The sequence below is a fragment of the Tiliqua scincoides genome, chromosome 4 (genome assembly GCF_035046505.1).
Source record: "Tiliqua scincoides isolate rTilSci1 chromosome 4, rTilSci1.hap2, whole genome shotgun sequence".
In the NCBI taxonomy this organism is placed as follows: Eukaryota; Metazoa; Chordata; class Lepidosauria; order Squamata; family Scincidae; genus Tiliqua; species Tiliqua scincoides.
Genome location: NC_089824.1, coordinates 106,847,672 through 106,870,570, shown reverse-complemented (window position 1 = coordinate 106,870,570; position 22,899 = coordinate 106,847,672). Strand labels below are relative to the sequence as shown.

Below are 22,899 nucleotides of genomic sequence, written 5' to 3'. Positions count from 1 at the left end.
GTCTAGAGGAGGTTGTTAGCTACAAGCATCTGGGAGCATTTCAGACCATACCAATTCCATGTACTCCCCCACCCCCCTTTGAATAGAAGAGTGCAGGGTATCTAGGACATTTGCTAAGCATAGCCAAAGCTCATTCACCATCCTTCCCAGAAGACGCCTGTTCCCTTGCCATGGCAAGGATGATGACCAAAATTGCAGAGGCCTGTAATTTGTATTTATATTTGGACAATGTGTCTCAAACGTGTCTTAAATTTTAGTTCCATTTCTGAACTGCACCTTGCCCTTTTCTTGACCCTATGCCAAAAATCTATTTTACAGGTAATTGTGCAGATTGTCTCATGCAGAATTAGTGGGAGCTGCTTTCAACTGAAAGAGTTACTGTGGACTTGGGGGTATTTGCCAAAAACTGAAAGAGAATTGAGACATTTTTGTGCATTTATACCAGTGTTTACCAATCTAGTGCAAATAGTTAAAACCCTGCATACATGCTCTAGTCTCAATCCAGACTTCCCCGCCCAACACCCTTAAACAAAGTTGTTGGGTGAGGGGAGAAACAAGCATATCAGTGGCAGTCACATGCTCGCTGTAAAGTGTTTGAGCCTCAAACTCTACTGCTGGAGGGACATGGGACACACTGCCCTCAATGAGTTGTCTTTGTGGAAAGTGGCTCTTTTAATTGACTCTCAGCATGTAGACTAGGCTGGTCCGACAGGTCCATCTCGGTGGCATTGCCAAATCTGCCAGCTCTTCTAGAAATAGCCAAGGGCTCATGGACAACCGTCTTTGGTAAACCTCACAGAAGTGGACAAATTTCAGGATTGTGGAATATATTTTTTTACTAGAAGCTCCACCAGAACTAAAGTTCTGTTATACTACGGAATAGTAGCTGGGGTGAGGCAGATGCTTGCCGGGGGGGCGGGGGGTCAAGGCAGATTCAGTTACCTACTGCACTCTATGAACAATACAGTGGAATAGCCTGTATGTACAAGTATAGATGAAATTTGCACTTCAGTTCTTACAGATCATGGGTTCTAACATGAAACTCAAGCTGGCCAGCAGAGGTGCAGAGGTGCATCAAGATTTGATCCAAAGCAACTGGTTGATACTCAAGTTTAACAACTAAGGGACACAGAGGGACACAGAGGGACACAGAGGCTGCGTGATAAGCCCAAGGCCAGCTATGGCAGAGATGCTTGCAATTTTGTTTCCTATTGTTAAACTATTGGAAGTCAAACTTTTACCAGCCTACTGCAACTCAGCCAGGCAGTGGCCTAAATGGTCTTTGAATGTGACACAAAGTTTTTTTTCTTCTGGAAACTGTAAGGTATTGTGGGAATGTGAAAAATGATAAACCAGAACATGGTCTCATCTAAGCAAGTATGTTCAGGCTCAAAGGGTTGGCATCCAAAACTAGTGGCTGTATTAATGACACTTCACCCTATAACTGGCACTTTGCTTTCCCATATGTAGAGAGCTCTATCACCAGTTGTTCTTATCTACTTATTTGTATGTGTGAAAAGTGAGCCTGAAGGAAGAGGAAACTTTCTTTGAAAATACAACTTGACAAGTGATCGCAGTGGCATGCATACAGCAGTTTATTTCAAGGACACAAAACGTGAATATATTTCACACTGAATTGTGTGTTGCAATGCTGTAGGGCAGTGCTTCCCAAACTCCTACAAGAGAGTTGAAAGTACTGTAAGTGTGCGCAGGAGAAGGGCTATGGCAGCGACTCGATCCCCAGGATTGTGCTGCTATAGGGGACGGGAGGGTTTTTTTTTACTGACCTCCAGCCAGAGTCATGGGGGGCCGAGGGGGTCTGGGGAGCCCTCGGCAAGGCTCCCCAAGCCTCTGTAAGTGTAAAAGAAAAAAGACAAAAAGGGCACCTTTAGTTTTCGTTGCAGAACCAGGAGTGCCAGTTCTTTTTTTTATTTTATACACTTACAGAGGTTTGGGGAGCCCTGCGGAGGCCTTCCCAAACTCCCTGGACCCTCCAGGACTTTGGCGCTGGCTGGAGATAAGTTAAAAAAAAAAAAAAACCCTCCCATCCCTGGCAGCAGCATGATTCTGGGGATTGCATAGCTGCTTCCCTCCCCTGGCCCCTTAAAGGGCAGAGATAAATGCTTCCCTGGCTAGTGGGTCACAACTCACCAGTTTGGGAGCCACTGCTCTAGGGCACTGTGAAGCACCCCATGGAGTGTCACAGGCTGCCAGCTGACTTGCAGCGAGACTGCAAGGGGTGCTACACATGGAAAAGGCTGAGCTCCTGTGTGTGGTTTTCACACACTGTTTATGGCTCACCCACCCTGAGTCTCTTACCTCCAGGTCTCCAAACCCAGAGGTAACTGGAAGTGACTCCGAGTGATGATGTCATTGCAAGAAACGTCTGGGAACTGCGCTCTGCACTTGCAGTGCATGGTGGCATTGCGGGACGCCGAAGATTGGGAAGCACTGGTTTAAATTATTAATACAGGAAGCTGGAATAGATGGGCCCTTGGCCTATTCCTATGTTAATTTCTAAATGTTTCCTAAATTAACTTTTTTTAAAAACGTGCATCTGAATCTCTATTCTATAGTTATATATCAGGTGAAAATAAATTTAAAAACACCAAACCTGTGTATGTTGTTGATTAATTACAAACTGTTTGACACGAATGATGATTTATCCAGTGTGCTTTAAGCCATTTCTGCCCAATGCTGCATATACACAACAGGAACAGGAACCATTTCTGCCCAACACTGCATGTACGCAACAGGGACCAAATGTGTACACTTGTGAGCCAGGCAGAAATGGGTTAATAACATTCCAGTTTCATTCTTCTACATGCCATACTGGAAAGTTGCTGTGGAAAATTGTTACGAAAGGTAGTACAGGTATTTTTGGAGGGAATTTGTGGCAGCTGTTTCTTAATAGAATAGGAAAGTGCCCAGAACTGTTGGGCACGGACTGGGAACCCTGGGAATCCCTCAGCCTCCTGTCAGGTAGTCCAGTTTATCACAGACATTCAGTGCAAGAACTCCTGTCATTGAATTTGCAGCTGCCAGCAAGTAATCAGCCCTCTGTAAGGATTAAACTCTTGGTTTTCTCATCAGCCTGGGGTTCCATCTATGCAGGCTGTTGACAGTCACTTCCTTGTTCTTGCTCCAAGACCACAGGCTGGGAGGGCAGTGGCAGGTGGGTGAAGGAGTGAGCAAGTACGCATGAGGCACTTCTGTCATACGGCAATAAGGAAAGGAACTCGAGTCTGAGGCTTGAGTCTGCTTTATACATTCTTTTTTTTCCTCTTGGTTGTCATTTATGCATCATTCCCAGTTACTTTCTCCTGGACACTAATGATTCTTTTGATGAAGTCATGCAGGTGGGGTGAAAGGAAGAGATCTAGGGAAGAAGATGACTGGGTTCTTCTGTTTGGTGTGCATGTATAGAAGTTGTTTGAAAATGCAGTCTCTTTGGTAGTCAAATTTAGGATTGCCATTTTTTTTTTCCAGGCAGGGTTCCTTGTTTGTTAGCTGTGACATGCAGAAATTCAGGAGGTTGCGCTTTTTTCAAGATGGGAAATTTACTTAACTGAATTTCTGCTTTATACAGTAATTAAGGCACAGCATCCCCACCAAAATTTGTTTTTATACATCTGGATTTGCAGTGCAGTGCAATTTATATGTGTGTTTACGCAGAAGTAAGTCCCATTACTCCCAGGTAAGCATGCCTAGGATGCAGCCATTGTTCTACAAAAGCTATATTGGCTCAAAATATAACTTATTTAGATGTGTAATCATAATGCTCTTGCAGAACTACACCAAGTTTAGGTGGGTTTGGGAGAGGTGAGCTTGTGCTTGTATTAGCATAATACAATGAAAAATTGGCAGTTTCCCAGTTACCATAACTACTCCTTTTTTGTTTTATACACAATAACTTCCCCATAAGAGTAATTTACACAGAAAACTAGGTTGTCATTCACAACAGCTTGTTCCATAATAGATGAGCGGATCAGACATTTGAAAGAGGCAAAGAAGTCAGCAAGCATGTAAAGTTTGATTCCTGATGGAAGGAACAGCAACTATCCCCAGCAACTACTTTAATGTAGTTTTGGCTTTAAGTTGGACAATCCAATTATTGATCTTATATTTGTCTGTTTTTGCTCTCAGGCTATTAAGAGTGCATGCACATGTGTGTGCAATTGCACACATGTGTGAACTGTTTCTGTACGTTATTTAGTCAGAAGCTTATGTTTCAGGGAACAAACGTCTTTGAAAAAGTATTATTTCTCTTGCAGGCTGGCAGTCCAACTTCTGTTTCTGCTCCTTACAACTTCTCACAGGCATCGGTTACACCTTCTAATCAGGATATCTGCAGGTAATGTATTAGTTGTATTGTAGTGAAGCATTGCTTTCCATATGACTGATAATGGTTGCACAGAAACACTTGTGTAATGTCAGGTATTAGATGCATGGATTGTAGTGATAGTCCTAGATCCACAATAGGGCCCCATAAAAAGGTAGTTTATTCTCTCTCTCACACACACACACGCACACACACACACACACACAGAGTGTATGTGTTTCTCAGCTAGGTAACTGTTTTGGTAGAGCTGCTCATTCCATGGCATTAATTCTGCCGCTACAACTTTTCCAAGATGGAAGACACACAAATTTATACACAGCAACTTAAGAGCAATCGCATGTAGAAGCTCATTTCACTGGCAAAAAAATGGTGCTTTTAAAGTCTAGTGTTTCTCAAGCAGTGGTATGAGTACCGTCAGTGGTACTTGAGGTGGTGTCTGGTGGTACTCATGAGACCCCTGGACCCCTGCAGCCCAGAAACAAGACCAGGAACATGACACAACAGTGGTAGAAGGCGCCGCTTGGTGGGCAGAGCTCTGAAGCATGCTTTTTAATGCTTGAAAAAGGCCTCCTGTCTACCCTGAGCCTCTTACAGGTGTTCATTACATTGCATCTGGCCTCCCTACGTAGAAGTAACTGGTAAGTTACTGGTAAGTAACTGGTAAGTTACTTCTGGTGGTACTTCAAATAAGCGGACTATGTGAAGTGGTATGGTGGAGGACAAACGTTGAGAAACGCTGGTTTAGAAGAACTCGCATCGTTTAATTTCTCTAAATAATAATGGGAATCAGAAACAGCATAAGAACAGCCCTGCTGGATCAGGCCGTAGGCCCATCTAGTCCAGCTTTCTGTATCTCACAGTGGCCCACCCAATGTCCCAGGGAGCACACCAAATAACAAGAGACCTGCATCCTGGTGCCCTCCCAATGAATACCACACTTCTGACTGCCATATATGCAAATGCAAGAGGATCACAAGGTATTGGGATAGTTGTAAAATACAGTTCACTTCTTACCAGCTATAGTTCAGTGGATTCAGCCTTGGGTAGTCATATTCCAGGAAGGTGAGCCATTGATAGGAATGTCCTTTTGATGTGTCCTGTGATGGAGTTGGAGACCAGCAAGTGCCATGTTCAAGTTTCTGTATGCAACAACCTCACTCAAGTGTTCACTTTTGTAGATATTATCTGTATTCTGACTAAGTGTTTTTAAGCATTTTCCCCGCTTTTTAAAATTTCTAATAGGGCATCTCTTTCTCCAAATTGTACCACAGTTTGTGGCCAGATGTACCCTGCCCCTCAGGAATGAGGAAGTTTTTCACACTGGCAAGTAAGAATAAGATAGTTTGTACATGCAGAGTTTTGTACACTTAAGCTTGTTTATTTCATGGGTGTGCCTAATTCTGCATAGGAGGCCTTAGTCTCCATGTCCTGTTTCAGATGCACTATTCACTAAAGTAACTTGCCTTGTCTAAGTTTTCTTGCATCCAAATGGAGGAAAGGCTGGTAGACTGTGTCCGTCCTTTGGTGAGTACCAGCACCAGCAGTGGAATTGAAGCAGTAGGGGAAATTGCAAAATGGGAGTATTTTAGAACACCCACTGAATGGAGAGTTTGTGCCCCTTAGCTCAATTCTGACAGCAGGACCGGATTAGATTAGGAGAGACTGCAGGAGCCAGGACTAGGGTATGTCAAAATGGAATGTTTAGCAATGCCCATGCTTGCTGGCACCCACCCATTCTCTGCTGTGGCTTCCAGAGGAAGAGGTTGGCTCAAAAAAGTATTTTGCCACCAAAATGAATTTTCTACATGTAATCATTAATGAATTATTTGTAATTTTTTGCATTTTTATCCCGCTTTTGTGAACTCAGGGTGGTGATCAAATATCTACATAGTACTCATCCACATTCATATATCCGTCATCTTTGAATGGTAGCTGTAGAACTAATGCAGAACAGAGCTAATGTAGAATAGAATGAGCATGTCTACCAAAGTCAGATTTGTAGTTACCTAAGTCCAGAAATGCATACAAAATTCAATGTGCAACAGGTTGTTTTTTTTAATGTGATCCTGCTGTGGTTCCTGGACTATGAATATTCTAGAAATTGTCCAAGGTAAATATCTCAAACTGTCATCTAACTCTTAGCATACAGCCATTTTATAAGTGTCTTCAAAATGCAAGTACAGAAATGTAAGAAGCAGCCATTCTGTGGGAGAGTTTCCCAAGCAAAACACACACAGGAAAATACAATCTTAAAACCTGGTATTAAGGGCCAAATCTGATACAGAGGCAACACAAAAGTGTGTTACAATGCAAACCATGCTGATTTTGTATAAAGCAGAAAAATGTTGGTTTCCTGAGGGCATTTAAAGTACATTGTAGATGGGAGGGGGCTGCTGAACACTTTTTCCTGCCCTTATTTCACTTCAGCTGATCTGAGCCCCACTGTGAGAAAAATGTGGCTGGTTGGGGGTTGGGGTGGGAAGCACAGTAAGCGATCAGTACCTTCTGCCTGCCCATGCTGCACTTTTAATAGTGCTTCCCCTACTGCACCAGTTTTATTGCAAATCTGCACAGCATGCATTCTAACACATGGCTCATGACACCATATGGACCTGTTCTGTTTAATGCTGCTGTTTGCCACTTCGGTTCTGCTTGCTGTTTGCCATCTCCACACTAGCTGGAATTGCCATCTCTTCACATAATTGTGTGCGTTCTTTTATAATCGTTTTTACTTTCTGTGCTTTTATTCCACTGTTCTGCATGCAGTTCCAGTGCAGTGTGTTCTGAATGTTGTCATCACAGTCCAGTGCAGTCTGCTGTTGTCTTGAAAAATCCTGTCTGCCAGAATTCTCTTACCCAAGGGGCCACTGTGACAGTAATCTGTCAGGATACGGTGCAGACTTCCAAGAAAAACCTCAGAGGGCAGGATTGTGGCCATGCTGTCAAGTCTAAGAACGGAAAAGCTACCCAAGTCCTGAAATTCTCCAAGTCCCTCAGTGATGTGGACCAGAAGGCTCAAAGTACAGCCGAGAGCTTTAGCTACGTGGAACGAACATGTTCAGAAGGCAAATTGATGCCGAGCCAGGAGCAGTGTTTCAGGCTTAACAAATTTTATCAGAAGGAGAAGAAACCATTCAACCTCAGGCCCTTTTCTTTCAGTAATTCCAAACCCTTCTATTTCCGCTCGCTCTCCACCAATTACTCGAGCATTTCTGGGGCTAGTGATACCCACAGTGCAGTACATATCCCTCTCCTGGAGGACAAATGTGACAACGAAATGTCCCAGAGTAAAAAATTGCTGCACTACATTTTCTCCTTCTCTCATAACTCCAGTACAAGCAGTCATGAACTGGAGAACTACTCAAGTCGTCTCCAAACAAAAAAATCCTCCAGTGTGATGATAGACAGCACAGGTTTTTGTTCAGATGACATGGGAGATGATGATGTCTTTGAGGACAGCTCCTCTGTGAGGCTGAAATCTACAGAGCCACGGGCGCCACTCTGTTCGGTTGAAAAGGATAGTGACTTAGATTGCCCTTCTCCCTTGTCAGAAAAATTTCCCCCCCTCTCCCCTGTGTCCATATCCGGGGATGCCTGCAGGTTGGTCTACAAAGAACCACCTTTACCCCTCCCCCAAATTCTGTGGTAACCTACTCTATCCTATATGTGTCTACTCTTGCTTGCTTTGGTATGTGCAGTCTGAAAACTATCCTGCTGTCCCAGTTTACTGATACCTTTTTCAAGCTGAACTTTGCTCTGAGTCTGTTTCGGGTTTTCAAAGATCTTGCTGTTTGTTTCCTTCTCCATTAGCAAATGTGAAACTGGGAATATTCAAGAGGACAAACTGAAGTTATAAACTCAAAGAACAATATACTTTGCCAATGGCATTTGAGAATGAGCAGTTTAATTATTATTTCCCAGATTTTTGAGTTATTTTTGTAATTTCTGTCTCTTCAGAGCATACTTCTGTAATTGGAGTTTTGAGAACATTGGCTTGCATTCAAAGAAGCATATTCAGGGTTCCATGAATGCAGCAGGGCTCTTCTGCATCCCTTTATGCTGGAACCTTTCATGCATTCCAGAAGGCATGCATGAGGATTGGGGTCCTCTGTAATTTGGAGTGGGGTGGGATACAGCCAGGGTTAAGACTGCTCATCTCCCCAGTGTGCATGGATTTTTGGGTTTGAGTTACTGTCAGACTTACCATGATGCTGCATGGATATGCATGCAGCTCTGGACTATTTGAGGAAATAGGCTGGAGATAGGCATTCAAGTGGGGCTTGCTATTTTCTCACCTGTATGTACTTGCATTCTATTTTCATTCTACAAATTGCTCAAGACAAAAACTATTGGAGAAGGAGAGACAGACACAAAGAAAGGTCTACAAAGAACCACCTTTACCCCTCCCCCAAATTCTGTGGTAACCTACTCTATCCTATGTGTTTCTACTCTTGCTTGCTTTGGTATGTGCAGTCTGAAAACGATTCTAATAGTAAGAGGTTTTGAGGGTGGAAAAAAGTGGAGTCAATGGGGAAAAAAGTAAATGGACACTGGCATTATGTATCTTTTGCACCAAATCCAGCCCCCCCCCCTCCAAGCCTTTCTTCAAAGGCCACTATTACCATTCAGTCTTCATCCATATGCTCTATTTCAGGATGAGCCTTCTCTTGGTTTTCCATGTTTCTGGCTGGAGAACCAACCTAGTTAACAGAAAGCTGTGTGTATGAAGATCTTCAGCTCCCAGCTGTAAATATATTATTCCAGCTATTTCGTACCTCTTGTCTCACCAGCATAAGCAGTCACTTCGCTCTGCGTGAAACTGTGCTGAACTCTGATCTGTTGTTTGGTACAGAATCATGGCTACAAAACGCTGTTTAGTAGTATGTGGTTGGGTGTGACCTGCAAAATGTTCTCTAGGACTAGGAAAAGCAGCAAAAACACAGAGATTTTTTGGTGGCAGTCTCAAGGCACAAGCAAGTGTCCAGAAACTGATTGAGCTAAATACTTCAGATTCTGTTCAACCCCATCTCTTATGAATGTAACTTTCTCTCTCTCCCTGTGCTTATTGGGTTCCACAGTTGTAGAGTGCAGAAGTGGTTTCAGTTAACTGATACCCAACTGGAATCCTTACTTTGCTCTATCTGAATAAATCTGACATACCTAAGAAGTACTTCACTTTTTGTTATGCTCAGTCATTTCTGCTGACAAGATGATGTCTTGTAATTCTTTTGTGCCTTCTGCTTTTCTCTTCTTGGTCTTGTTTATCTCGTCACATAAGCTACAGAGAACCTCATAGTTAGTTGATGGTGTTTGTGCTGCTTGTATGTGTATAGGGCACATTTAAATTATTTCATTTCAGTAGAAGTTGTTTTCAGTCTTTTGAGATCTGCATTGGATGGCCATGCATGATCTTAAATGTTGGGTGCCTCTTCCTTATTGCTTCATTTTCAGCTGTATGTTTTGCTTAGTTTAGGGTGGTTATTTTTTCTTCCTCCTAATAAGTGACTTTGCTTATTGTAGGATATGCCATTGTGAAGGAGATGATGAAAGCCCTCTAATCACTCCTTGTCACTGCACAGGAAGCCTTCATTTTGTGCATCAAGCATGCTTACAGCAATGGATCAAGAGTTCGGACACTCGCTGCTGTGAACTCTGCAAATATGAATTCATCATGGAAACAAAATTGAAACCTTTAAGAAAAGTAGGTGCAAAGATGGTTATTAGAAAATTAGACATTTTCTGGAGAAAAATGAGATCAGATTTTCCTCATCAGCCCTCTAGGCTACTTCATGTACCATATTGTAGCAGCTACATATTAGGAGTGGCATGAAGCGTGGCATGACTTTTTTTTTAAAAGCTGTGTTCATACTGAAATCAAATGGCAGAGAACAACTATGATGTGCACATGGCAGAAAGCTGCCATCTAGAACAAAGATGTGCAGGTGCCTTTTTAAAAAAAACAAGTGGAGAGGAGCACTAGCTGTGGATGTGCATGAGTGAGGGGCACCATAGCTATGCCTGTACCTGTATAGGAAGCACTGCCTATCCATATCTGTGTGTAGTGCTGCTGTATGCAGAGGTGTGTATGAAGGAGAGAAACACTGCTGTGTGCGTTCCTCTGTGTGTGTGTGTGTGTGTGTGTGTGTGTGTTGGGGGGGGCCAGGGAGGCATGCGACCTGTTCTGTGTAATTATCTGCACATGTGATAGTTTGCAGTTTTGTTCACATTGTTGTGGGGAAGGGAGGGAGGGAAGTACACATGTATACAATATAGGTGCTATTGTCTTAATTAGCTGTTAGACGTGGGAATAACAACAGACTACATTGCTGTTATTACTACACTGTTGTATTACAGACTACACTGTTGTTGTTATGGGAATAACAACAGGCATCAACAGTGTCTTGAAACCCCTACTAACTGGGCAGAGAGGCACCTTTTAGAGTGGTGTCCTCTTATATTTAGCCTGGGAAGAACAGGGAAGAATATTTGTCCTTCTTCAAATTGTACTTTCTGGTAGCTGTCACTGGTATCATTTGTGACTTTTTTTAGTTCTTGAGCCCTTTGAGGATAGGGAACCATTTATTTATTTTATTACTAAGAATATTTATATACTGCTTTTCAACATAAAGTTCACAAAGCAGTTTACTGAGAAAATAACTAAATGGTTCCTAGTCCCGATGCAGAAGAAACACCAGCAACAGCTACTAGAAAAGACAGAGTACTGGGATGAAGAGAGGCAGTTATTCTTCCCCTGCTAAATAGAAGAGAAGCACTACTTGAAAAAAGTGCCACTTTGCCCAGAAAGCAGAGGTCTTTTACATAAATTGTCTTGTGAACTACTTATTGTTGAAAAGTAGTACATAAATATTCTGAATAATAATATTGAATAACCTGTAATGGTGAAAAAAACAGGAATAATATGGGAAGAACAATAAAAATGGTATACTCAGTGTGGTTACTGTAAAGCAGGGGTGTCCAAAGTTTTTGGCAGGAGGGCCACATAGTCTCTCTGACTAGCCGGGGGGGGGGGAGAATTAATTCACATTTAAAATTTGAATAAATTTGCATAAGTTTACATAAATGAATATATTAAAGATGAACTTATATGAATGAATGAAGGTCTTGCAATAGCTCAAGGCCTATAAAAGGCCTTGCACAAAGTAAGGCAGGCCTTTTCTTTGCTGCTGCTACTGCATCACAGATGTGAAACAACAAGCAGTGGAGGGAGCCCTCATCCCACAGCTCACGCGAGAGGTCAAACAGTTGCCCTCACACTGAGAGCAGTTGCATCAGGCCAGTGTGGGCTCCAATAAATCTCTGGAGGGCCAGAGGCTCATTGGAGACTGGGAGCTCCCTGAGGGCCGCATTGAGAGGTCTCAAGGGCCGTAAGTGGCCCCAGGGCAGGGGTTTGGGTGCCCCTGCTGTAAAGAGTGAAATGAAGTGCTTTCAACCCATTAGTATAGAATACAACGGTTTGAGCAGACATAGCTACTAATTTTACTTCTAAGTAAATCCCAAACTAGACAATGATGTGATTTAAATTTAGGCCATGTCCGAAATAATGTAGGCCATATGATAATCTCTGTTCAATAATATATGGCTATAAAATGTCTCACAGCAATAGCTTCTTATTCATCTCCAGATTACATTGAATGTGGTGGTTGCTATTTAATCAGTTAGCATATGAAACTTCTCTGTGATACATGCCAATCACATTTATGCTTTTTTGTGGCATGTCTAACAGCCCAATCCTGAGCTGCCCAGAGCTGTGGGACCCAGCGGCTCCACAGAGGGCTCCCGCCGGATCCAGCGCCTCCTGCGCTACCGCGGGAGGCTCCTCGGGAGAAGGGGATGTTCATCCCCTTCCCCCAAGTAAGGGAAGCAGCCCTGTAATGGGGCTATTCACTTTAGCGGCAACTGTTTGGTCGCCACTAAAGTGAAGGCACTCATGTAGGGCGAGCAGCCCTGCCCGAGCACTCTGGATCCTGCGGAGCTCAGCTCCGTGGATCCGCCTCTCCCCACCCCCGACACGCCTCCCCCACACCCCCGGACACGCCTCCCCCCTCCTCGGAATGCCTCTCCCACGCCCCAACCACACCCCCATTTCCTGTTCCGCAGCCCAGCAGTCACGGAGACCGCCGAGCTGCAGAACCCGGGCGCTGCAGAACACACGCTGGCTGAGCACCAGCCAGAGCTGAGCCAGCTCCGGCCAGAGCCCGGCAGTAAGCGTGGGCCACAGGATCAGGCTCTCAGACAGGTTATAGAAGTGTCAAAATTAATAGGTTTGGTTTTCCTCTTAACATTAACTTATCAATTCAGCTTTTTCCCTTATCAGGTCATTCCAACTTGACCTGTAATTGATACATCACAGGTAGAGTGTGCTTAGGTACTCTTTTAGGTCAGCTGGTGCTAAATAAAAAGTTCATCTTTGCTTTACCTAGCCAGTGTATAACATCGCTTTTTTGTTCTGACCTCTGGGTTCACTTTCTGGATTTCTTCCTAGTGGGAGAAGCTACAGATGACAGCCAGTGAACGAAGGAAGATCATGTGTTCTGTTACTTTTCATGTTATTGCTATCACTTGTGTGGTGTGGTCTCTCTATGTCCTTATAGACCGGACTGCTGAAGAGATTAAACAAGGGCAATCGACTGGTATGTGACTTTGCTTTTCCTACCATAAATTAGTGTTGAAAGAGGGTATCTTGGGGGAGGGGGAAAGTAAAGCAACTTAAAGAGCAACAAAAGCTTGCAATTCAGATGTTTATATGCTATGTAAAACTGATTCTGCCTCTGTTTTATGCTTCTTCACAACTTTGGATGTGAAAGTATTGTAGGGGGACAGGAAAAGTGCCTTGCACTTCCTAAAAAGAATATAGTGTTTGCATCGCTCTTTGCGAACTACAGCAAGATACTGGAAGACCCAGTAGGATTAGGAAGAGAAAGCACCAGGGCAAGTCAGGCTGTGAATTAGAAGTTCCAGAAAGGGACAATGCTTTCGTTCCTATCTCTATACTGCAACCTTTAACTGGTTGTTTTTTACTGCCACCTACCGCTGGTTTTGCTGCTACTATACTGCTACTTTTTTGCTGTTTTACAGGTTATGTAACTGCGTCCATGGTGGTTTTGTTCACAGAACCCTTGTGGATGCTGAAATCGTATTAAATGAAATAAATTTTTTAAAATGTTCCTTTACTTAACTGTTTAAAAATAACCTTGCTTACCATTGTAATGTTGGAGAGTGATAGCAGGCAGGCAATCAATCAAACTCTCTGCAGGGGCTTAGAACAGCTAAGTTTCAGTTAGTTCCAAAGCAAGCAACTGCTCCCTTCCCCCTGGAGCACATGAAAGAATGCAAAGTGGAGGTGATAATCACTTTGCATTCTTTCGCATGCTTTCCAAGGGGAAGGGAGGGGTTACTTGTCTTAAAGTGAACTGAAACAGCTGTTCTAAGCCCCTGGAGTGAGTTTGATTGCTTTTGTGCTGGTGCTCTCCTGCATTACAGTGGTAAGTGAGGCTGAGTAAAGGAACATTTTTCCTTCAATTTAGAGGGTCCTTCTCGTCATTTTGGTTGAAACCACGGGTGAAAAATCTGTGGATAATGAGGCTATACCTATACTATGTATCACTATGCTACCTTATGTTTTATGTGTATTGGCTGCTGCTTTTGGGTTGGTTATTTTTCATATTTTTTAATGCCTTCCAAGGAGCTCAGGGCTATATATTTCCTCCTTTTGTCTTCACAACAACCCTGTGAGGTAGGTGAGACTGAGAGAAGGTCACTGACCCAAGGTCACCCATCAGGCTTTATGGCTGAGCAGGGATTTGAACCTGGATCTTACAGGTCCAAATCCAAATTATAAACCACTGTTTTTATATGTGTTAGAGGATTTTATTTTATACATTGTTTAACTTTGATTATAGAATTTTATAATAACTTTGTATTTGTATATTTTTGTTACCCGCTTTGGGCACCCACATTGTGAGGGAAAGGTGGGGTATAAATATATTAAATTTCCCAGTGGTTCCCTGAGCCAAAGATATTTGGCAGTGGATTGTGCCTAGCCAGCTAGCATCAGAATGTTCTTCTGTTGTCTTCTTCAAGTGCTAGGCTCATGATTCATTTGAGTGCTAGTCATCTGGAGAGCTTCTGAACCACAGGACAGGGAGCGCAATCCTGACAACAACAATCCTGCTTAACTGACCATGTAGTGAGTTCATGGCAAAGGTGAAATTCAAACCAGGGAGGTCTGGATTTATAGGCCAGTCTCTATGCTAGACCAGTTCTTACTCAAAGTGTGCATTCGTATTCTGAACATGCACATCAGTTTTCATTTTGCTATCTCAGTGTTCAACAGATACCATGTTACAAGCATGCAGGCAAATGGATGAGTTACACCAAAGGCTACATTTTGCTTGGCCAGAATATGGTAGACATAATCGTATGCAGGCATTGTATAGTGACAAACCAAGGGATGTAGCACTTTTGTGTTCTATGCTCCTCCAAAATAGCAGAAGCTGAATGAATGCAAGATAAAGTGTGTTGTTTTGCTTAATTTGCACAATTGTGTACAAATCAATTGCTTTAGTATATATCTGTGTTACAAAATCTAAATTGCTTTCTGCGATTTAGAGGGTCTTGAAGACTTTGGCTAATTACATCTTTATTTAACAGATGGTACTATATGCTAAAAAATCCTGTTTTTCTTTTGCTCCTTTTCTAGGAATTCTAGAGTGGCCATTTTGGACTAAACTGGTTGTTGTCGCTATTGGTTTCACTGGAGGAATTCTGTTCATGTATGTTCAGTGTAAAGTATACATACAGCTGTGGAAAAGACTAAAGGCTTACAACCGTGTAATATATGTACAGAACTGTCCAGAAACAAGAAAAAAGAGCGTTTTTGAAAAATCTACACTAATTGAGCCAAGTACTGGAAATAAAGATGCATTTGTAAGTCATCATGCAGCAACTAACATATCACAGTATGCAGAGTCCGAAAACCACAGGGCAGATGTTCTCCATATCTGATGTTTGTTTGTTTTTCCCCCTGATCTGTATAAACATTGTTTACTGTATTCAGCTGCAAAGTCAGCTAAGATCTAGTTGTTGGGGTGTTTTTTTTTCTTCTCCACCTCAGAAACATATTATGATAGCAAATCATGACCTGCAGTACAGGGTACTGGAAATAAAGAGTTCATTACAAGAGGTGTGAATGAGGGGGTTTTGAAGCTTGTACATTTTTAAAAGTCTGATCAATAAGAACATAGAAATACTGTACCACATTTTTATTTCCAAAACCATTCTCAAATATTCTGTAATGTATTTCAGAATATGTTAGTTTGTAAAAACGATTGCTTCTATTACTAAGAAACAGAACTAAAACAGTCAGCAACCTCATGTGATATATCTTGTGCTGGGGTGGGGATAGTGCTTCTCCAAGTACTCCCTCATACTCAGATAAAATGAGCAGTCAAAGAGAAGGCACCACCGATAGTCTATGGCTTCAAGTTCTACATTTTGTTTCCAGTTGCAAAAAAAGTCACAAAGCATAGCGCACTTTTAATAACTTTTATAATATGGGGATGAAGTGTGACATAATCTTTTTTTCAATGCATTTGAATTTTCACTCAAGACCCACTCCTGAGCATATCTCTAACCACTTGCCTTATTTCAAAAGGACATGGTTCTTCTTCATGGTATCTGCAATTGCACATAGTGGAGTAGTGTGCATGTGTGAACCTGACCTTAGAAGCTTCAAAGTTTTATTGAGCATTCTGCCCTGGCTCTTGTGTGGGAGGAATTCCCATGCACACAGTGTTCCTTGAGAGCAGGAAGAATACCTAGCCTTTCAGTTCCTTTCCAACCACCACTAAAGCAGCATTGTGAGGAATGCCTCCTTTTGTTTTTCATTCCTAAGAAAATTTAATTAAAATTTAAAATTAAAATTTAATTAGATACATTTACTTCCGTTTTCATTATCTGTGTGTATAGTAATTATTTTAAATACAGGTGGATCTGTTCTTGGTCCCCCTGCAGATACAGATAATTGTGGATAATCAAATCTTCGACCCTTTAAGCCCTCCAAAGGGGACTGGAGCTGTGATCCAGTCCCCTCTGGAGGGCTTTCTGAAGCCTGCAGAGGCCGTGTGCGTCTGCCCTCGGCCTCTGCGGGCTTCAGAATGGCCTTTCTCATTGAAAAAATTCTACTTCTGGTTTCCCAAGGGAAAGTGGTTTTTATACCAGAAAGTGGTTTTTATGCCATATAGGGCATAAATACATCTCTTCTGGTTTCCTTCAGGAAGCTAGTAGTCACATTTTTTTGCCAAAATGACTGTTCTGAAGCCTGCAAAGGCCCCTGGAGATAACCATAGCATAGCTCCAGTTGCCTCCGGAGGGCTCAGGTGGGGCCAAGTTCCAGATCCGCGGATGCACAATCCATGGATTTGGAGGCCCCACATGTAAATATCTTTTTTCTTATCCTAACTCATGGACAAGCCTTATGATCCTATAGCTATGAGAAAGCTACGTCTACTGTCTTTCAAGAGTGTTTCTGATATTCATTCTTTTGGCACAGAGAACCAGCGAACTGTGTGCATTCTGAGCCTCCAGTCATCAGATGTCACCTGAAGAAAGATGAGGTTGAGGCTGGACACTACCTTCTTATCTAAGGTGGTCTCAGCATTCACATTAATCAAGAAAATTGCTTGTTTTCTTTCCCGAACTTCCTGCCGCAGGTGCATGTGGAGGCCAGGAGGCTAATGGGGCCTCACACCACAGAGCCTTCTGGTGCTCTTTCTGGTGTCTGGGTGATCCAGAGAAACAATGGGCCAACCGAGGCCCTATTCGCTTGTCCACATCCACAGGCATCTGCGATGGAAAGTCCAGAAGCTGGGGTGTGGTGCATGGCCCCATCGGGTGAACTGGATCTTAGACAGGGAAGTGGGCACTAGCAAACTTGGGCTGGCATGACTGGCTGGGACTCCAGGCTACCTGAGATCACACTGGAGTTTGTGTGACAACCAAGCAACAGCCTGGATGTTCAACCCTAGTTCTAGATTGGGTTTCAAACCCCCCCCCCCCCTTGGGACACCTCTGGACACGGATTTCAGCTGGTGTCTCATTTGAGCAGGATGTTGTGCAGGGTGTCTCTTGATTATATCTGCACTCATCTCCCAATGAAGGGAACCAGTGAAGCCATGCTAGTGGCTGCTGCATGTGACTGCCTAGAGACTGTGAAGGAGGAGGACAGGTTACCTGTCTGTAGTTCTTCAAATGGTCCATCTGCGCAGACACAAGAGCATTCTGTACCAAACTACTAGATTTCTCCCTCTAAGTTTGATCTTGGCTTTTAAAGGAACGTAGATTCGGTATTCTTTTTGATTTTTGAGGTGCATGGTTGTGCGTAGGGTTTTTTCTACTTCAGAACAGGGCAGAGTGCTTGAGAAAGCTTTTGTAAGTTTTCTAAGGGCCGAATCCTATCCAACTTTCCAGCACTGATGTGGCCCTGCCAACAGAGTGTGTGCTGCATCCTGTGGTGGGAGGCAGTCACAAAGGCTTCCTCAAGGAAAGGGAATGTTTGTTTGTGCTGCATTGCAATTGCATTGGCACTGGAAAATTGGAGAGGATTGGGCCCTAAGTTGGCTCTGCACATGCACAGAACTTACTACGTGCGAAGACCATTTGAAGAACTACGGTTACAGGTAAGCAGCCTATCTTTTTGTATTAAAAGCCTGCAAAAACTGTGTTTAACACTACGTGCTCTCTTGGCATTTTTCCAGTAGCATATTTTTCAAAGAATGTTGCCTATGTGGCTTTTGTAACAAATAATGGATGATATGTAAAATGGTTTCAATGTTCTCTAACTTGTATTTAAGAGTGAGTTGACAGATGGCTGCTATAATTTTAAATTCTTGTACAGGACAGAACAAAGGGAATTTTGATGCTTAATTTAAAAACTCTTTTGTGTATTCCTGTGAACAAAAGTCACTTTGCTTGTAATGCTGTTGTTTATATGTCATCTGGAATTTCAAGAAGAAGCTTTACAAGAATCAATGAAGAATACTTATTTCAAAGTATCAGTAATATGAATCATTTTATTAGACCAGATATTAACATTTAAGTATATGATTGGTGCTGAATTAAACACTTCACAGATTAATTGTGGGCCCAGTCCCAAACAGTAGCAGTGCCAGTGCTGAGCTCCAGCACTGGCTCTGGGTGTAGCAAACATGCCATAAGTTCTGTCTGCAGCACCCAGAGAGGAAGGGCTGTTGACACTGAGCCCCAGCACCACTTGGAAGACTGGCCAGTACTCCAGCAGTGCCAGCCGGTGGTACATAGTATCGGGGCAGAGGCAGGGAGTGGGGCGGGGAAGGGCAAGGCAGGGCGGGGGAGAAACTAGGGCAAGAAGGGGATGAGACCAGTGGAGCTCTGTCCCACTGGATCCTGAAACTCTGTGTCAGACCAGAAGGCCCAAAACAGCTGGTGCAGACTTGAGAAGCCTTATTGTGGGGCTTAGTGCTTTCCCTGGGGAAGGGAACAAAACTTCCTTTCCCCTGAGGAGTCCTCTGATGGCCTCGGCGGTGCTGCTGGATGCAGCAGTAGCTGTTTGGTGCCACTGTACCCCAGCTTCAGGAGTGGGCTGTGCATAAATTGGCTCATTCAAACCCCATTGACATTCTTTTAACACTGTTCTGAACCATGCTTTGATCTATGCAGGCCCTTATAACTCCGTGTTTGATTTTTATTTTCATGCTATTTTCTTTTTAAACATGTTCTGACTTTTTTCCAAAGAAGTTCTGCAAAGTTTTGTTCTTTACCAAAAATGTTTAGGCCAACAAGATAAACACTTAAATTTGGGGTTGTAAAGAAGAATTGGGAATTTTTTTGGGAGCAGGTTCTAAACGTGAAAATATAGTGGGTTTATTATAAAACGGGGTTGTATCAATTATAAAGAAACAGGTTTTTTTTGTGTGTGTATGTTGTCCTCCAGCCTGAGAGTAGGATGGTACTTTGAAAAAGATTTGGAAATACAATTATTAAATTATGGTATCATTTTCTTAGTAGTGGTGATGTTGGAGGTCGGCCAGATCAGGCACTGGCCAGAGAGTTCACCCAACCTGAATTGACTCCTTTATCCTTAATAACAACGGTAGTTCCCCACGTACCATTGGGGGTGAGCAGAGGGCACCATGAGGGGCCCAGTGCAGGACTGTGCCCCAGAACGCCCATTAATCTGGTGCAAACACTCTTCAGTTTTGTTTACAGGGATGCAATACATTTCATCCTTCTGCAACACAGACAGGCAAGGAATTCCTTCCAAACACCTGCTCTTGTCTCTTTGGGCTGGTATATATCTAGCACATTCTGAAGTGCAATTACATGTACTCTTTCAGTTCTATGATGCTTGAGCCCAAATCATTTGTATTTCTCTGATAAGATGAACCAATATACTCAGGTTGGATAGAATATCATGTATGCAGGGACTGAAAATTAATTTACCAAATTGTCCTTTATACATATCGAGAAACAGATTTGCATCCTGTAATCTCTGCTGGTTACAATACTGTATTGAGGGTACCCAGGTGTTTGCTTTTCAGTATTTCTTGTTCATTTATAAACAAAACAAACCTAAAGTAAATTATGCAAGTGTCTTTGTCACTGATACAGGAAAAGAATGCTGTTCTAATTTGCAAAAAAATACATACTGCAGTTATGCTTGTTCCCATTCTGTTTATAGCAGGGGACCATTTCTATGTTTTAGGCTTGTAAGAAGTGTCTAAATTCAGGGACCCCAATTACTACTATTGCATAGCAGTTTTATCTTGCTGCTAGATGTATAAATATTTTAGCAAGACTGTTGGTTTTTTTAACTTTTGAGATTTGACAGCCTCTGAATAATTCAATAAAATATTGAAACCATGATCTCTGGATAGAGGATAACTAATATATATTTGCAGTTGATATTGTACTTAAATATTTTGTAGCTGGGTTACATATTACACTGTACTTTTACACTGGCATATGGTTTATACTTTCTACAAGGCATTTCCCAGTCCTGAATTTTAATTCATAAATGTCTAATAAATTAAATGTAGTTTTTATATGTTTTACTCAGTGCATCTCTTTCTCAGTATTACCAGGCAGCAGAAGCAGTTTTTTAAACTGTACTTATTTGTGCTGTGAACACACATTAAATGCAGCAATAAGGATTTTTTAAAATAAAGCTTAACTGGTACAAAATATTTCATTGTGAAGGAATGGTATACAGTGTGTTTTGTTCAAAGCAATACTTAATGCAAATTTCTGCCTATCATTTTTAACATTTCACCCAGCTCTGTAGAAATCACTCTGGAGTTTAGTATTCTGGGAGGATTTTTTTCCTCCAGATGCCTTCCCTACCTGGTCTCTATAACCAGGGATAGCGGCAGTGGATACAAACTACCAAGGTTCTTCTCTGTTCAGCTCCGGATCAAGTAAAGGGAAAGCAGGAGCAGAAAAGAGTGCACATTGTACTAACCATTGCGCACTACTCCGCTTGGTCAGTTTGCTTTCTCCTTGGAAGTTTGTTTTTTTGCCTTAAAGCTGTTGTTCGTTTAATTTAAGGCCTAGGGTTGCTGCTATTTTCCAGCATGATGCAATGTTGGACATTCCTGGAGGCCCTGTTAAAGATTTCCAGGATTAGTTTCAGTAGTCACCTGGGCACTGATGCTGATTCCTGGAGGGATGGTCACTGCATCTAGCTGGTCACTGGGTGGGCCTTTGGCTGAACACCAGAACCAGGGGACAACCACTAAAATTGAGTGTTGGGAGGGTTAGGACGGACAAAATATTTTTTTTACTCAGCGTGTAGTTAATCTGTGGAACTTTTTGCCACAGGATGTGGTGATGGCATCGGGCCTAGAAGCATTTAAAAGGGGATTGGACAAATTTCTGGAGGAAAAATCCATCACGGGTTACAAGCCATGATGTGTATGCGCAACCTCCTGATTTTAGAAATGGGCTATGTCAGAATGCCAGATGCAAGGGAGGGCACCAGGATGAGGTCTCTTTTTATCTGGTGTGCTCCCTGAGGCATTTGGTGGGCCACTGTGAGATACAGGAAGCTGAACTAGATGTGCCTATGGCCTGATCCAGCGGGGCTGTTCTTAGGTTCTTATGAACCTAGCAGAGCTCTTCTTGCTCTCCTATGTTCTGTACTATAGCTCCTGATATACTGTATTCTTATGCAGATCAAAAAGGAAATATCACATGAATGTAAGCAAAGAGAACCGGAGTGAGTATACATAATAGCATGTATGCTAGCCTGCTAGAAGAGTGTTTCAAGGAGACAGATTATGACAACATTCTCAAGATAGCCAAGAATGTTCTGAAGAAACCAGAGGACCCAAGCTTGTGAGGATTGTAAGATCAGGTGATTGTATGATGGCAGGGCTCAGTGCAGTCTGTGCACTCAAAAGAGTTGGAAAGAAGTGCTGACCCCAGGAACTTTTTCCAGTGAGTGAAGAGGAAGAGAACCAGCTTCTCCAAGAGTACCCTACATTTACACATGCTTGCAAACTGCAGGAGCTGAGCTCTTTTGCAGGGTAATTAGCAGCTACACTATCCAATTTTTCCATCACCCTTCTGAGGAGACAGGCAGAGGAGGGGCTCTGAGGCTGCAGTCCCCTCCACACTTTTCTGGGAGGAAGCCCCACTGCCTCTAGTGGGACTGACTTCTGAGGACACAGCCATATGCTTTGGCTCTGAGGCGGCAGTCCTCTCTACAGCTTCCTGGGAGGAAGCCCCACTGCCTCTAATGGGACTGACTTCTGAGGAGACAGGCAGAGGAGGGGCTCTGAGGCTGCAGTCCTGGCCACACTTTCCTGGGAGGAAGCCCCACTGCCTCTAGTGGGACTGACTAGAGATAGGCAGAAGTGGGGCTCTGGGGCTGCAGTTCTCTCCACACTTTCCTTGGAGGAAGCCCCACTGCCTCTAGTGGGACTGACTTCTGAGGAGACAGGCAGAGGAGAGATACCCCTGCCCGAAAGGCCCCTCCTCACCTTGGAATTAAGTCAGATAGAGGTTAAAAGAGATGTTTCAGACCTCATTGATAAATTAAAGATCAATAAGTCACCGGGCCCTGATGGCATCCACCCAAGAGTTATTTAGGAACTGAAGAATGAAGTTGCTGATCTCTTGACTAAGATATGCAACTTGTCCCTCAAAATGGCCACGGTGCCAGAAGATTGGAGGATAGCAAATGTCACGCCTATTTTTAAAAAAGGAAAGAGGGGGGACCCGGGAAACTATAGGTCGTTCAGCCTAACATCTATACTGGGTAAGATGGTGGAATGCCTCATCAAAGACAGAATCTCAAAACACATAGCTGAAAAGGCCTTGCTGAGAGAGAATCAGCATGGCTTCTGTAAGGGTAAGTCTTGCCTCACGAACCTTATAGAATTCTTTGAAAAGGTCAACAGGCATGTGGATGCGGGAGAATCCGTAGACATTATATATCTGGACTTTCAGAAGGCTTTCAACATGGTCCCTCACCAAAGGCTACTAAAAAAACTCCACAG

General features: G+C 42.9%; 1 protein-coding gene across 2 annotated transcripts in view; it reads left to right on the top strand.

Annotated features, from left to right (window-relative positions):
• Nucleotides 1-20,571, top strand: part of MARCHF8 (membrane associated ring-CH-type finger 8) — a 32,692-nt gene extending 12,121 nt beyond the window's left edge. The window contains exons 4-8 of one of the 2 annotated variants that reach the window (XM_066626108.1): nucleotides 4,275-4,354; nucleotides 7,109-7,942; nucleotides 9,863-10,043; nucleotides 12,846-12,993; nucleotides 15,063-20,571. In XM_066626108.1, the coding sequence (XP_066482205.1) occupies nucleotides 4,275-4,354; nucleotides 7,109-7,942; nucleotides 9,863-10,043; nucleotides 12,846-12,993; nucleotides 15,063-15,367 (1,548 nt within the window). In that variant the 3' untranslated portion in view covers nucleotides 15,368-20,571. The remainder of the gene's footprint in view (nucleotides 1-4,274; nucleotides 4,355-7,108; nucleotides 7,943-9,862; nucleotides 10,044-12,845; nucleotides 12,994-15,062) is intronic. The other variant, XM_066626109.1, reaches the window with a different exon arrangement.
• Nucleotides 20,572-22,899: the final 2,328 nt, after the last annotated feature.